The sequence below is a fragment of the Xiphias gladius genome, chromosome 16 (assembly GCF_016859285.1).
Source record: "Xiphias gladius isolate SHS-SW01 ecotype Sanya breed wild chromosome 16, ASM1685928v1, whole genome shotgun sequence".
Lineage (NCBI taxonomy): Eukaryota > Metazoa > Chordata > Actinopteri > Istiophoriformes > Xiphiidae > Xiphias > Xiphias gladius.
Genome location: NC_053415.1, coordinates 11,452,587 through 11,468,217, shown reverse-complemented (window position 1 = coordinate 11,468,217; position 15,631 = coordinate 11,452,587). Strand labels below are relative to the sequence as shown.

At 37.9% G+C, this 15,631-nt stretch overlaps 1 protein-coding gene across 1 annotated transcript in view; it reads left to right on the top strand.

Annotated features, from left to right (window-relative positions):
* The window catches only part of LOC120801644 (receptor tyrosine-protein kinase erbB-4-like), a 302,300-nt gene that overhangs the window by 208,282 nt on the left and 78,387 nt on the right, over positions 1 to 15,631 (top strand). The window contains 6 exon segments of the mRNA XM_040148804.1: positions 2,942 to 3,060; positions 3,978 to 4,119; positions 7,939 to 8,052; positions 8,676 to 8,802; positions 9,641 to 9,714; positions 14,028 to 14,118. Coding sequence (XP_040004738.1) covers positions 2,942 to 3,060; positions 3,978 to 4,119; positions 7,939 to 8,052; positions 8,676 to 8,802; positions 9,641 to 9,714; positions 14,028 to 14,118 — 667 coding nt within the window.

Here is a 15,631-nt window from a genome sequence, read left to right as displayed (position 1 = left end):
TCTTTGATTTATAAACTTTTTATTTTCTTCTTGTGATCTTTCACTTTTTGAACCACTGTAACTGATATGAAATCAAGTTGACTACAAGTATGAAACTTCCAACTTTTACCTGTATTACTGTAAGATAAGCATTTGATCTATGTTGTATAGACATTTGTTCCATATTTTCTTCTTCTCTTTTTTCATTGGGCATTGAAAGTGTTTCCACTGCAAAAAAAAATCCCATTTTTATTTAAGAAGATCTTTTGGAAACCTCATGTGAAAAAGTACATTTTAGCTCATGTAAATGGGAACTGAGAGGCAGCGGTTCCTATGACTGATGCTGTTGTCCACAGCCTGTTCAAATGTAAGCTTCCAGGCATATTTTTTGAGATTTATTTCTTTTGTATTTGTCATCACCACCCTGTTTCTTTTTTTTTAAAGTGGAAGTTTAAAGCCAAATTGATCAACAGCATTGCGTCTCTCTGTTGGCAAGGTCATTTGTTTGACAAAGTGTTTTGAGCAAAGTAGGCCGTTTCATTTTACACCAGGCACCGTTAATGGAATGCCACTGATGGTATGTTAGGCGTAGGGTGAAGAGTGTGTGTATTTGCATGCGTGTTTGGCGGGTTGTCTGTGGCTTATATCCATCACTTTGATAGTATCTTGTCACTGCAAAGCCCAAAGGGAAACACAGCACAAATCAAAACACTGCGTGTATGCACACAAAAATACATGCACATTTGCACACCAACACTGTAACTTTGAACTGAATATTGTGACAACTTACTGTTTCAGTCTCAGTTATGACATCTGTGACTAAGTTGCCTCTACCTTGATCAGAGAAATCTGATCATAAAAATGGAGCTGAATATCTAGTAACTACATTTTGTTCTGTATTCCTTCGTTATTGGTTGTTTTCTTCACAAATCTGCTGTAATTCAAAATGCTAGAAAGTTGCCATTTTGTAGTAGGAACTTTTCCATTAACTCATTTTTAAACACCCGAGGGAGCAAGAAAATCGGATATCAGGTCATGTTGGGTTTCTCGGGAAAAGGGTAATTGACTTGATCCTGATTTTTTTAGGAAGGATGGGATTTTGGTGACGTAATGGAAGTATAAACTAACATATATACTGTATAGTAATATTATTTGAAATTAATAGCAGTTTTTGTAATGTATTGTTTAATTGAGTGACAAACCCAACACAGGTGTGGACACCCAACCTATTCTTCTAGTACTTTTCTTCCTATTCTATTGACATGCATATTGCACATATTGCCATCACACACACAAACGGGTACTGTAGCGTATGCCTGTGCGTACTTTAAACATTTACAGTACATAAAGTGTAATAAATACAAATGACATACAAATGAATATAGGTACTCTTATGTTGTTGATTTAAGTTGAAGTTCAGTAGACTGCAGATCAGTCTAACTCCCAAAATACAAAATATACACATCTTATTTTGAAATGTTTGTGTCTTCCCCAGGTCAATATTCAACTGTTTCCTGTGTTAATTCCACTGCTTAATCCATCCCCAACAGATTTTAGTTTAGTTTTTCTAATCTATCATATAAATCCCGCTGCCAACACTTCCCGTACCTTTCCATCCACTTTAGTCGTTACCAGCTGTCTTTGTCTGTGACACGGCAGAGTCCTGTGTATATTTACATATGGCTGTCAAGAAGCGAGGCATATGCCACATGACTGCGACAGACACGTGAGGAAAGGGTGGACAGACGTTCTCCATAAAGCGGTGGCAATACACTGAGTCAGACAGGAATCACTTTGTGTCTGTCTCAGCCACCTAGAAACCCTCAGAGAAGCATGCAGGGAAATGAAAACATGATTGAAGATAGCTAGTATGTGGCAGAGATTCTTCAACTTCAACTACACTCACCAAAGAGATGCACATGCAAACACAAATATGCTTACATTTTACCACACAATAGGGAAGATATTGGAAAATCAGACTCGTGAGTGGTTATCTAACAGTGTATCCAGTATCTAGTAGTGGAAGAAAATTATTGTTCATGCTGGTTCAAATTAATTTCATTCCAATTCAATTCAGTGGAATAGCTTTACCTACATGACACTTGTTACGTATATATATCAGTGGTGTGCAGTGACTTTTACAGACCAACTACAAAAAACCTCTTAATGTTTAGGAAGTAAAGACTGTTGAAGTCATTTTGTAACCCACAAACACAGTTTTCCACATTCATCTGCGTATGTCTATAATAATGCGTGCAATATCGTAACTGATCTCCGAACAGTAGTAGTAGAGCGAAGGGCAGCTTAAGAAATACACTTGTCAGTAGCCAGCTATACCGCAAACATGTGCAAATGCGCAAACATCCAAAAAATGCCGCTCCCCCCTCTGCAAGGCCACACCCACGAAAATGACAGAAATAATAGATGCAACGGCTGATGGGCAACCTAGCTTCCAGAGATAATAGCCTACTGCGGCCTAAAGAGTGCAGTAAACATCAGATCCTTCAGGGGACAGAACGCTGTTCTGAAATATAAGGAGAGATATATCTTCGACTTCAGTATCGTTGTAAATGCATATATTTTTAGCTTTAACTGGTCAAGCACTGTTTGCGTTGCTTGTCCTGACAGCACACCACTGATACATACATACGTTCATACATACATATTATATGTGTGTATATATATGGATTCATATATGTGTCATTCTTCATTCTGTATCCTTTGCCCATTTTTCTTAAAGTTTTACAGTGATACATTTGCACTGAGTTTTTTTTATTTCTTTTTTTTTCTCAGTTTTGCTCTTAAGGCTGCATAAATATTGTTCAACTATTTTAACTAGCCACTAGCCACTTGTATTTGTTTACGGTAGCATTTTGATCTTCATGTGTATGATAGTTTACTTGTTATATGATATATGTATTCTCTCTTTCTCTCTCACTTTTCTATATCTGTCACTCCACAGTAACTAAGACAGTGTGTGCCGAGCAGTGTGACGGCCGTTGCTTCGGTCCCTATGTTAGTGACTGCTGCCATCGTGAGTGTGCAGGTGGCTGCTATGGACCAAAGGATACAGACTGCTTTGTAAGTGATGGCTGCTTTTTGCGTTAAAATGCCACTTGTTAGGCGAATATCATTAAATGACATTTAATTCCCATTTCTTCCTGGCATGAGTGTTACTGTTAAATACAGACTTCACCAGGCCCCCCTCCATCCCGGCTCTTCGCTGTGCTTTATTAGTTATGTTTCCATCCCTCCGCATGTTAAACTTGTTTCTGCACTTGTCATTCAGAGCCCATCACTTATGGAGCTCCTCTGCCTGACTTTGGACAGGGAACTTCTTGCTCATTATTTTTTGCTCTCCTTGATTCTTCACATTGCATCCTTTATTACTGAATCAGGAAGTCATTTTGAACAGCTTTTTAAATGAGAGAGCTAAGTCTCGATTGTTTCTTATCGAAAATTTATTAATTGTCTAATTTTCTTATTTTCACAACATATCAGTTCAACTTTAGTTCAACCATTTCAATCTGCAGTTTTTTTATGATCCACGAATTTGTGTCTACATTTTCCTAGATATTTATGTATTATCTAAGTACCTGCCTGAAAAAGGCAAATCACAATTTGTCCCAGCGGTAATTTCATTGGGTGCATGCAAATTATTGTCTGTCTGCACCATTCAGTAATGTCAAGACTGGGCACCCTGGAGAGAAATCTCAACTCAAATCTGGTATAGTAAAATTAATGCTTGCATCCTCTCATGATGCTTGTGTGCTGTGTAGATTTGTAAAAGCACACATCCACCGACAAATCCCGTAACCCCCCCCCACTGTATGCATGCTACAGTACCACTAAACATGAGTGAGAAAATATGTTTCTGAATTGGGTGTAATGACCCTTTAAGTAAAATCAAGAATCTAAATACTTGCCCAACCACTGAGTGTGCTCTGTGTGTGTGTGTGTGTGTGTGTGTGTGTGTGTGTGTGTGCGTGTGTTTGCAGGCCTGCACCAACTTCAATGACAGTGGGGCATGTGTGACCCAGTGCCCCCAGCCATTTGTCTATAACCCTACCACCTTCCAACTGGAACACAACCCCAGGGCAAAGTACACCTATGGAGCCTTCTGTGTCAAGAAGTGTCCACGTAGGTCTCACCACCTGGACACAAACACGCACCTGCTTTACTACTATACTTGTGGATGACCTTAAGCTGATTACATGAATTCGTTAACCCTTTGCTTTAGCCATAACCCATTCTTGACAACCCTAAACAAGCCTCATCATAAATCTAACCGTAGCCTTAAAATAGTGATTCAAAGAAATCATTAACGTGTCAGTCCACTATGAATTTGGGGATTTCAAAATCCAAAATAAACCCCACACTGTCAAAACAATTACAGTTACAGTTTGTTGAACTACATGATAAAAAGTTTACCCCAATTGACCTGCATTTTTGAAAGCAGGAGAAGCTAAATTTGAACCATCTTTCAACCAAAATTTCACCATGACTTATTTCCTTATTCTCCCAAAAGTCTTTGTTTCCTTCTGCAAGAGAACACTGTTCACTTGCAGAAAACAGCATTATCTTGACACATTAAATTTCCGAATTTCAAATGTCAAACGTTCATCGCTCGACAAATGATTCTGGTGATAGAGGGTAAACAGAAAAATGAGGACAAAGCAGGAACAAGTTACTCATTATGTTCTCCTGCAAACATTTAAAAACAAGAGGTGACAGGATGGTGGTGACGCTGATAAATCCCATTTCTTTTTTTAAAGAAACAAAAAAATAATGATCCTTTCATTAGCTGATAGTTAGTATGACTTGCTCTCATGCTGAGGCATAAAGTTAAAGTTAAGTAACAATTTCAGTAAATATATTGAATGGCACTCATTTCTGCGGTCTTTAAGGATTAGAGAAAAGTTAATTGGTTGATACATGAAGCATGCCATAAAGAACAACTAAACATTAAAGGTATACAGTTGTGTACAGACAAAAATGCTTGTGTATCTGTCATAATTACACATCATATTCCTCTCTGCATAACACCAGGATTGGTGTAGGCCTTAGCAAAGGTAATAACTTCTGTACGCATACACATAGCGACACATGCATACATTTTCATAGACTGTACACACACATGCATACAAAGTGTACACACCACCTCTTCCCACTGCTATGCCTTCACATACAAATCAAAGTTTTGTTATGACCAAGGAAAACAATTAGATACTGGAGGAGCTTGAATTGCATTTACTGCTTAAGCTTCTCATAACCTCCTCATTACTACCGATGAATCATTTTATAGGGCAAATATTGCTAATATAAATATGGCTTCTCTTATGTTTTCTTAAGATAACCTGTATGTGTGTGTGTGTGTGTGTGTGTGTGTGTGCACTCTTGTCTGTCTATCTTTTTGAGGACCTATCTGAGTTTTAGACCTTGGGAATGAGTATATTTTGCCAAGTGAAGACATTCTTGCCAGTCTTCACTTCTACAAAGGGCTGTTTAAGTTTAAAGACTTGTTTTAAAGGTTGGGGGTAGAATTAAGTTGGGTTTAAGCTGAGAATGCAGGTTGAGGGTAGGTATTTAGTTAAGTTTAATGTAAGGAGCTGGGGAATACATTATCTCGATGAGGTTTTTCAGAAGTATAGAAGTAAAAATGTTTGTGCGCATGTGTGTGTCTGTGCGTGTGCATCTGTGTGTGTTCTTGTCTTTTAAAGCAAGTAATTAGTCCATATTACTGTCAGTCTATATAAAATTGATGTCTCACGTGCGAGTTTCTGGGCCAAAAGGTATTCATTGGTTGGTCTTTGGCAGTGGGCTTATTTACTTTCATGAAGGGAGGATGAATAGAGAGGGCAAGACCTCCTTTAGTTTCAATATGCAGAGTGCCCGCTTTTATTTACATATATTCCCAACTAAGAAGGTAGACAATGAACCCACACACTTACATTAGTTCTCTTTTATGAAGAACGCGAAGACCAGAGATCCAGAGGCTGATGATGAGTTTAATTATATAGTTATACTTATCATAATATCTTTTCGTAAGACAGTGTTGCAAGAATAGTTGCACTGTGCCTTGGTATAGATTCTTCGATTTGATTCTGTGGATCTGTACTGCAGAGACAGAAACACATTTCCTCCTCTATTCAAGTGGACATACCATTAGCATTTGGGAAAACACAGAATTTAATTCTCTTCTTTAGCTGATCAGGTATTTTGGCGATTCATCAATTGTTAGGTTGTACTTATAAGTTGGGTGGTATAATCAATGTGGCTGGTATTAGCAGCAATCAAGAATTGCAGTGCCATTTTGGTGTAAATAATGAATGGAGTTTGTGCTTGTCAACTGCCTGCTCAAACCTAATCAAACTATCGCACAACTCAGCATATTTAAAGAATTGTATCTTGTGTCTATTCTGCACTTCTCCCTTCTCATACCTTACAGTGTAAAACTGATTTAGACTTCTTTCTTTTGTCATTTAAAACTTTCATAAAGTCATGCCATAATGTCCAATTCTTTTAAAAATAGATGATATGTAAGATTGTTGAACTAAATTTGCACCATTTGCACCATAAATATCAAATAATCAGATGCTATACCTCATTCAGTTGCGTTCAGTCCATTTCATGGTTCTTAAAATTGTGTGACACTTACTAAGAAAAGTGGTGTCCATTGGATTTTTACTCTACCTCCATAAGGTAAATTTCTAACCTTGACAAGACAGGATGCCCAGTGAAAACAAAACCTTGCATAATCAGTCTGATAGAGTCTGTCTTCAATATTTCTCTGATGTGAACATATATTCAAGCCAGAGTTGTTCTATGCTTTTCCACAGAGTTAGCATACTGGGTAATTGTTGGTTATCACTGGGCAAACAAGTAGCACACTTATAACTGAATAGAAAAAATCCTCTGCACAACACGTCACTGGTGTACCGTTGGTCAAGGTCTCACCCGAACTCATTCATCATAATGAGTCTACCTTGAAACAGCATCTAGCCTGAGGTTATGGTTGGTATTCGCCAACTCTATAAAGGTGAAGACAAAACAGACGGTCTGCATTAGCATCAGTTTTTTTCTTTTGCTTTACACTATTACACTTAGTCTTGGTGTTGCTCCTTTCTTCTGTGACCACTACCCAGCTAACTGCTCACCACACGCCCAACTACTTGTGGATGCCCAATGCTGTTCCCAACATCAGTGAAATGGGCAACCAGCAGCAAGTGGGACTTGCACTTGAAGGCACTGTAACTTGTAGACAGACATAAGATATGGTATAATGTATCCATTTAAAATGTTTAATGTGATGAAACTACTGCTCTAAAATGTAAGTCAAGGTTGTGTACATATTTCTCCACAGCACAAAATATAGTGTCTTTTTCATATTGGGTCTCACTTAATTTACCATTTTCTTTGAAACATGTTGTTGTTATGTTAGCCTTAGTGGCCTGCCAGAGCCTACTGAAAGGCATGTATAGTATACAGTATGAGCTTCTTTTCTTACACCGTGGATTGGACTTGCTATTCAGTAGAGACTAAGAAACAAAACAGCCCAACCAAAAGGCCAAAAGAATAAAGCAGTAGACACACAAATAGTGAGGTGGACAGAAACATTAAATAACTTTCAAGTAGTTTGTAAGTCAGTGAATACATTTTCTTTCTAAGGGCAACATTGTTAAACTGTGATATTAAACTCCGAACTTATCATTAAACATCAAATGAATGTAATGTTTAAGTTGGCATGCTAAAAACTCCAAAAAAAATTGTAGGTTTTACCTTTCAGTGCCTTCCATTCATGTGCAGCTAGGTGAGTATCAGTCAGACAAAGTATAGAGAAGTGACTTTTAGCATTTTTTATATGATTACCTCCACCAAGTCCCACTTATTGTACAGTTTGTTCCTGTGTGACAAACAGCAGCCATCTGTATTTGACATTTATGATAAATTGTTTTTCAGATAACTTTGTGGTGGACCATAGCTCCTGCGTAAGAGCATGCCCCAGTAACAAGATGGAGGTGGAGGAGAATCGCATTAAGCTGTGCATTCCTTGTACCGACATCTGCCCGAAAGGTAAACCACAAGTAGATGTTCACAAATGCACTAACTTTTATCATTTATTAGTTAATTTCCCATTTATTTATCCAATTATGAAGTTGTTAAAGTTTATAAGTATTGGTAATGCATCACTGTTTATATAGGGCAAGTCATAAAGATGCTTTATGTAGCATTTGAGCATAATTATTACCACATTAATTCTGAGACATGTACATTGTATAACCACTATAAACAGTGTCGGTGGCCTTGGCGCCACTTCTTACGTCAGAACACCAGTTCCCCTTTGGCTTGAAATTTGCAGATATAGATCATTAGACCAAGCTAAAATATCAAGTTTTGGGGAATAGCAGAATGAGTGCAAAATCTGTGGAACCGGGTTCATGGAAAATGCAGTTTTATTTCTTGAGAAATACAGAAAATGCCACTGACATGAGCCAGAGACTAGCAACTTCATCATCCATGGTCTCATTATATTTAAATATTTTTTTGTGTTAATACCAAAATATTATTGTTCCCTGAAAATGTATTTACTGGTACTTTAAAATACCTCACAATCCACCTTTAAAGCTCCACTGTTTTAGCATGTTGGTGTTGTTAAATAAAAATAACGCATTTTCCTGTCTCACTGTGTATTCCAGCATGCGATGGCATTGGTACAGCCAGCCTACAGACTGCTCAGACAGTGGACTCGAGCAACATTGACAAGTTTGTCAACTGCACAAAAATCAATGGCAACCTGGTGTTCCTTATTACTGGAATCAAAGGGTGAGAATTGAGAACATTCATCTTATCCGGTGAATTAATGGAGCTGTAATCACATTTGGACAATTTATGTCCTGTCTAAAGAGTGTATCATTTAATTAAAGAATTGATATCAAAATAAAATATATTGATCAATCTGGTAAATTAAAATTCGGTATTGAATAATTTAAATTTTTAGTAATTCAATTTAGTCCATCTTGGAATTCAGAATATAAAAAGTCAGTATTTTTAATTAAAAACGTAATGAGAATTATGCTTTTAGTATTTTTTTTTCTCTTAGCTCAAACTGCGACTCAGCAACTACCTTCAACACGAATCCCTTTTAGTCCATTGCAAATATTGATTGTCAGATGTGTGTTTTTTTCCCATGTATTCCACTATTTATGCAAATTGCTTGAGCTAAGAGTGTCACTTAAACGCAATAATAATAGGAAAAAATAAGTATATTGTTGATTGTTTGAATCAGTATGAATAATGTTTCCTTTGTCAGTGATGGAATGTTTGTCATATAATAGTGTTTGTCATATAGAGGGTGACTGTAGAAGACAAAGCAAACATGTATATATTTGGATGAATACAGTACACATGCATTCAAGTAATCAGACACAATTTTTTTGTAAGCATTTTTTAAGAAAAGAAAATACTACACAAAGATCACGTTTTACTGATTTGATCTGTTATTATAAATGATCATGTTCTATGGGTAAATGCAGCTCATTTTTCATCCATGTGATTTTACAAAGAAGATCCTTTGTAAATTGCTTATCTATGCAGTATAAAAGGCAGATGCTTCATTTCACTGTTTGGTTATGTTGTTCTGATCTACCATTATCATTCCCAGGGATGTCTATCACAATATTGAAGCTTTGGACCCAGAAAAACTCAATGTATTCCGCACCGTTCGGGAGATCACAGGTGAGTGACATCGCTCGCACAGTATGTATCTGTGCACATACATAGAAATTAATAACAATAATAAATAACAATTGGTCTGATCTTTATCCTTCCTCTTGCCATATGCCATGTATAGCATGCATATATATTATATATATAGGCATATATAGGCTTACGTGTGTATCTGTGTGTGTACTTGCTCAAGTCTACCTCACCCCTTCCCCCTGAGACTGTCCACACCAAGGACAGACATTGCAGCAAAAGAAGAATATCAGATGAGTCTTTCAATCTCCTCTGTCTCTCTGCTGCCTCTCCCTCTGGGAGTCCCTAGCCTTGAGTCCCACAGTCCCAGCTCTCCCTTCACGCACCATGAAGGAAAGATCCAGAACATGTGGTGCGCATCGTTAATCCTCCAGCTCCCCTATGCCACCACCACCTCTGAGCCACATGTATGCTGTCATTTTTCCAGCTTAGACATTTGACAGTACCATCAGAAAGAAACCTTGTATCTCCAATGTGGCAATCCCTCTTGAAATGGGAAAATCTTACTGTTGAAATATCGTTGGTCAGAATTTTGAGTCATGAAGGGGTCTTACAAAAACAGAAGCCTTATGAAAAAGTAACCCCAGTTAGTTTCCCCTAAAAAGTTCTAAGTTTTGCTTAGAAACGTGTTGATGTCTGATGTAGCAGGATTACTTTTATTGTTCTTTTGTAGTAAAAAGCACCTTTGGAATATACACTCAAATAAATCATTTTTGTTAGATATTTATCCTCCTTTGCAAGTGATAGCAAGCAATGAATTATATAAATGATGGTAATTATCATTTAAATTTAATACATAGGGCAATAAATGCACGAAATTAAGTCTTTGTCTTTTCAATAAGTTGTGATCCATTGGTTGACTATGACTTAATCCTTTTGCCACAAGAACAAGAACACTAAAAAGAAAAAACAGAAAGAAAGAAAAGAGGCAGGAAGGGAAATGATCTAAGCAAATGTAACAATCAAAAAACATGAAGACAAAACCAACTTACAAATCTGTATCATCTTGTGATAATATAAACCTTGATTAAGCTTGATCTAGGAGGGATTTCCCTTTAGGACGGCTGAGTGTGCAAAATGTGCAAGGCAGGAGAGATAATAAGCCTATAAACTCTCATCCACCCCCAAAATACAACTATGAAGCAGTTTCAGTCATTAATTGCATAATTAGCTGCCATTTTAGTAAATCACACATTCATGTCAGATTGTGAGCTTGAAATGTATGAGATGCAGAGTAAAATTTGTGGTCTGCCTTTTAAGTAGTGACCTGGAGTGCATTTTCTCCTGAATGCATGTTAAATCCTTTTTGCCTAGCTGATAAAAATCTGAATACTAGGGAAGAATGAAAATGCTAAGCGCAATAATGTACATTCACCTAGACAAACTCAAAAACTTTACTTCCAAGGCTTTATGTTTTCTTCTGTTTTGGTTATTGATGGCAGTTTGAGAAAATGTGATGGAGACAAACCATTGGCCAAACACCATGTGGTCAGAGATGTGTGTCAGCCCAGCTTGTCATCTCTCCAAGCTGTCAAGAGAACTTGACTTCTTACAGAGGCAGCCAACCTGCCTCTATGACCCCAAGGTTACAACTAGCATTGCTCTAGCTTTCAAATGAGCTGTGTAGGAGGACAGCTCTCATCCTACACACCAGCACACCCGTCTGTCACTCTCCAATCATTTCTTTCTTCCTTCCCTTCACTGACTCTTGCTTCACTTTTCCGACATCTTCAAAGACATATCACCTGGTCAGGTTTCACCCAAAGAATTGAATCCCTCGTGCAATTTAGCTTAAGTGGGTTTTGTGATTAATGTAATCATCACAACTTAAGCACTCTTAACCTTTGCTTGTGAGCTCATGGCCTTCGTCTTTAATTGGCTCCACGCTGTAATTTGCTGTATCCATTGGTGTGCTACTGATGTGCCTCCCAGCAGCACATGAACCGCTGCTAGGTGATCTTTTCACTTCACTTAACCACTCATGGAGGTGAGAAGAAGGTGAAGATACTGAAGATGAGGCTGCACCCACAGTATGACCCTGTACTTGTGTTAGTATTATCCATACATTACATGTACATAGTATAGACATAGACTCTGCAATGCTTCGGCACAGTTGTACTATCTGAGATGCGGTCTTCTGTGGTAAGCACTGTATATGCAAGGTTTCAAGAGTATTGATTTATTTATTCTGTTTAGGGTTTAGAATTTAATCTTTGTTTTCTCCCTTTCAACAAATCCCATGAAAAGACCAAAATCAATAATGTCATAGTCTTCTCACACCTCCTTCATGGTCGTAGACTGACTAGGAGCACCACAGACTAGCCAACGTCACTCAGGATAAGCATAGTCTTTCAGCCCTAGACCCAGGAAGAGTAAGGTGATCATTGTTTTGCTGAAGGGCATCTTAACAGAGGTAGGTAAGAAAGATAACCATTACTCATTCTCCTTCACTACCTAGTAATTTCAGTAATACACATTGTCTAACCTTTAGGCCCAAGGTTTAAGTTGTAAAAAGGTTATGAAAATGTATCTCTACCTACAAATCTCTACACCTGTAAGTTTTCCCAATGCACCTGGTATCCGTAGACAAATCTATGTCTGCCTTGTACGGGTATAGCATATGTGTGCTGTCAGCACAGTATTACATTAGCAGAGGCAAGTGTGCAGCAGGCAGAAGCTTATTACCTTGATTAGGAAGCCGCCCCCCCCCCGAAAGAGTGAAGCTGTGAGGTGCCTCAGCACTGCGGGCTTTGTCATTAAAACAATTAGTGTCGACAAGTAACGCTAACAATTCTGTAACACTGCTGCCTCTGGGCTAGGAGGCCCCCACCTTCTTAAACTACACACCATGAGGTCAGGGATAGGGATGCAGTAAACAAGATGGATGAATACTAAAAAACTACAAGCACCCATTTTCCTGCAATAATTTTTAGGATTCTGTATAAATATCATATAATACTTGATAACAGAATGACTCCCATTACTATTCCATCACAATGGCAGTCATTATTATACCCATATTGTATCTTCTCTTGGAAAAAGAGGTGAAGGAGTAAATAACCTAATAAAGAGGATTATATTTCTAAGAGAAGCATTGTTTTTCATTTTAAAAATTGCAATAATTTTGATTTTTGGATTTTTATTCTGTTTTTTGAATCTCTTTGTCCTTAACTATTGTGCTCTGCACAGAAGGTTTGTTCTAGTATGAGAATGTGTTTCAAATTCAGCTCATGTGCATTTTGCATGAGCCCTGGTGTGTGATTCCTCACAATCACCAGACTTTTTTTCCCTCTCATTTCCTCATCAAACACTCTTAATAAACATTCACTCAGACCCTGCTGCTGCTCAGCTGGGATTGATATAACAAACAGAACGTTGTCCACGAATTGATAAAGGTGCTCTTGAAGGTTATTGCTCTCTTGTCAACAAGCCATGAGCGGCCGTCTTTCTCCACAACTCCCCATACCTCCCTCCACCATCCCTCCCTTTCTGAATAAACAAAATAATGCCTCCTCTGGGAAAAAAAATGTAATTTAATATAATGGAGTCAGATACTGTTCATTGATTGGAGAATGCACCACATTGCCCATCACGCCCACAGGATTTTTCTCACCTATCCACCACCTTCTTCTCCTCCACCTTTTTCATGAAAACAGTTCAACAGCAGCTTTTGGCCTCTGTGTTTTCTTTTAATGTGTAAAGTAATTTGGGAATTTTTGTGGGGTGTTTGTTCTCAGTTTTTGCTTATCTCTTACCTCTACTCTTCCACCTGCTGTGCAGTTTTCCTTCGTCTCATATCCTCATCCAACCGTTTTGTTTGTCCTCTGGTGTTGGCTTGGGGATTGTGCCTCCCTACCATTCCTCTACTAAATATTTAATATTTCTGAATTCATTATTGAAAATACTAAATGAGCCACAGTCATCCTTTTCGCTATTCATTTAATCATCTAAATGATTCAACAGTAGAGAAGCACATAAAGAAATGCAAAAATATAGGTATATCCAACTTTAGACTCATCATAGCTGGCATCAAACTTCTCTGTGGAGTTACTCTGCCTATAACATTTTTCTGGGTTAGAAGTGCTTGGCTGCTTTCAGATGGGACTCAGGCAGTGTGGTTACTGTGGTCCCTGGCATGTTGCTAATTTCAGAAAAATGCCAACTCTCACTACTCATTTAATTCTTGTCACCGTGTGACATAGAGGAAGTGATAGACAGCTGACTCTAATGAGTACTGGCGAGTCATTAAAACCTCTGTGCCTGTGTGTGTGTGTGTGTCTGTCCCATTTTAGGCTTTCTGAACATCCAGTCTTGGCCTGACAACATGACAGACTTGAGTGTTTTCTCCAACCTGGCAACTATTGGGGGAAGAGCGCTGTACAGGTACACACCTGAGAACATAATAGCCTTGCTGTGATTATATTTTTTTAAACTATGAGTGTAATTTAAATCATAGCCATGCCAACACTGCCTCAAACCGAGCTCACTAAGTACAGTTTTGCCAAGTACAGTTCTTTGTTTTGTTGTCAGAAAAGTATAGCTCACATTAGTTGGTACCACTGAACATTGTGTCTGAAACCCCATTTAGAAATGACTTTGTTTTAGCATTTAACAAGCCAACTTTTTTGTTTTAACCCTGCTAATAGAACATAATCAGTTATCATTTAATTATTTGTGACTTGTCCAAAGGTGCTCTCAAAATTTGCAGCGACATTTGGATGGAAACAAAGTGAATGTCTGTGAAGCCGAATGCATACTGTGGACTCTTTGATGGAGTGCGCCTTTGTGTGTATGTCTCTTAGTGTGCGCATGAGGGTTTGCGTGTGTCCACTTGTGTGTCATCCACCTGCAGATGGAAACAGCAGGCTGTAGTACAAATTACAGCCTGCCACCCACCCTTGCCCCGTGCTTGATCTTGCATACCCTCTGAATAGCTGATGGCTCTGACAGCCCCACTGGCCTCCTGTCATTTTTAAACTGTGAAAGTAGGGCTTATGGGAAAGGGTGGCAGTAGGCTTTGAAGACAAAGAGCAGCCTAGAGCCTAGAATGATGGAAACAAAATCTGTTGAAGTTACATTGTTGCAGCAGCATGCACAAAAGTGCGACAAGAAAGGAAAACTAAAGAAAAACAACAATTATGCAGATCCAGTGTAACTGTAGTTTGACAAAACAATAACATTAAAGATTCTGTTTGGAATATTTTTAAAAATCAACACACTGTTTCATGTTGAGATGAAGATATTGTTGTGTAGTTATTGTATACAAAATGAGACCATGGTGAGATAATTAGTAGCTTTTTTCAGACACAAGCGACGGTGTTTAATGGTAGTATTTCTTCAAATTAAGACCAGATACTATTGTTGCTACCTGTTTCCCCACTTTAATATTAAAAGTAGTTGTTTTCTCTGTATGTTTACTTTAACATACAAAATGCAACAAAGAAGCTGTTAGGTCTCATTTACAAGATCTAGTGGAGGTAAAAATTATTTAAAATGATAATGATTTGTACATTAAAATATAAAGATTTTGATGTGACTATAAATAGGGTATGACAGAATTCAGATGAAGTGATTACAAGGTGAATTGCTGCACAGGTCATAAGGAGATGGGGGAGTGGAATTCTCACTATATACGCTTATTGTGCATATGTTTTTGTTTTTTTACATTATTCACAAATTAATAGTACTATACAAAGTATAGTATATAGTATATTAGTATATTCTAGAATTGACCTGCACCGTCTAATCAAGCTGATATCACGAGCAAGTTGTACTGTTCCAATGCAAAGTATTAAAACAACATAAACAAACAAGCTCCATTTGCCATATGTAGGGTGCTATGGCACTGCGTTGCACTAATCCTATCTCATATTAGTTACAGTATATTCATATGCAC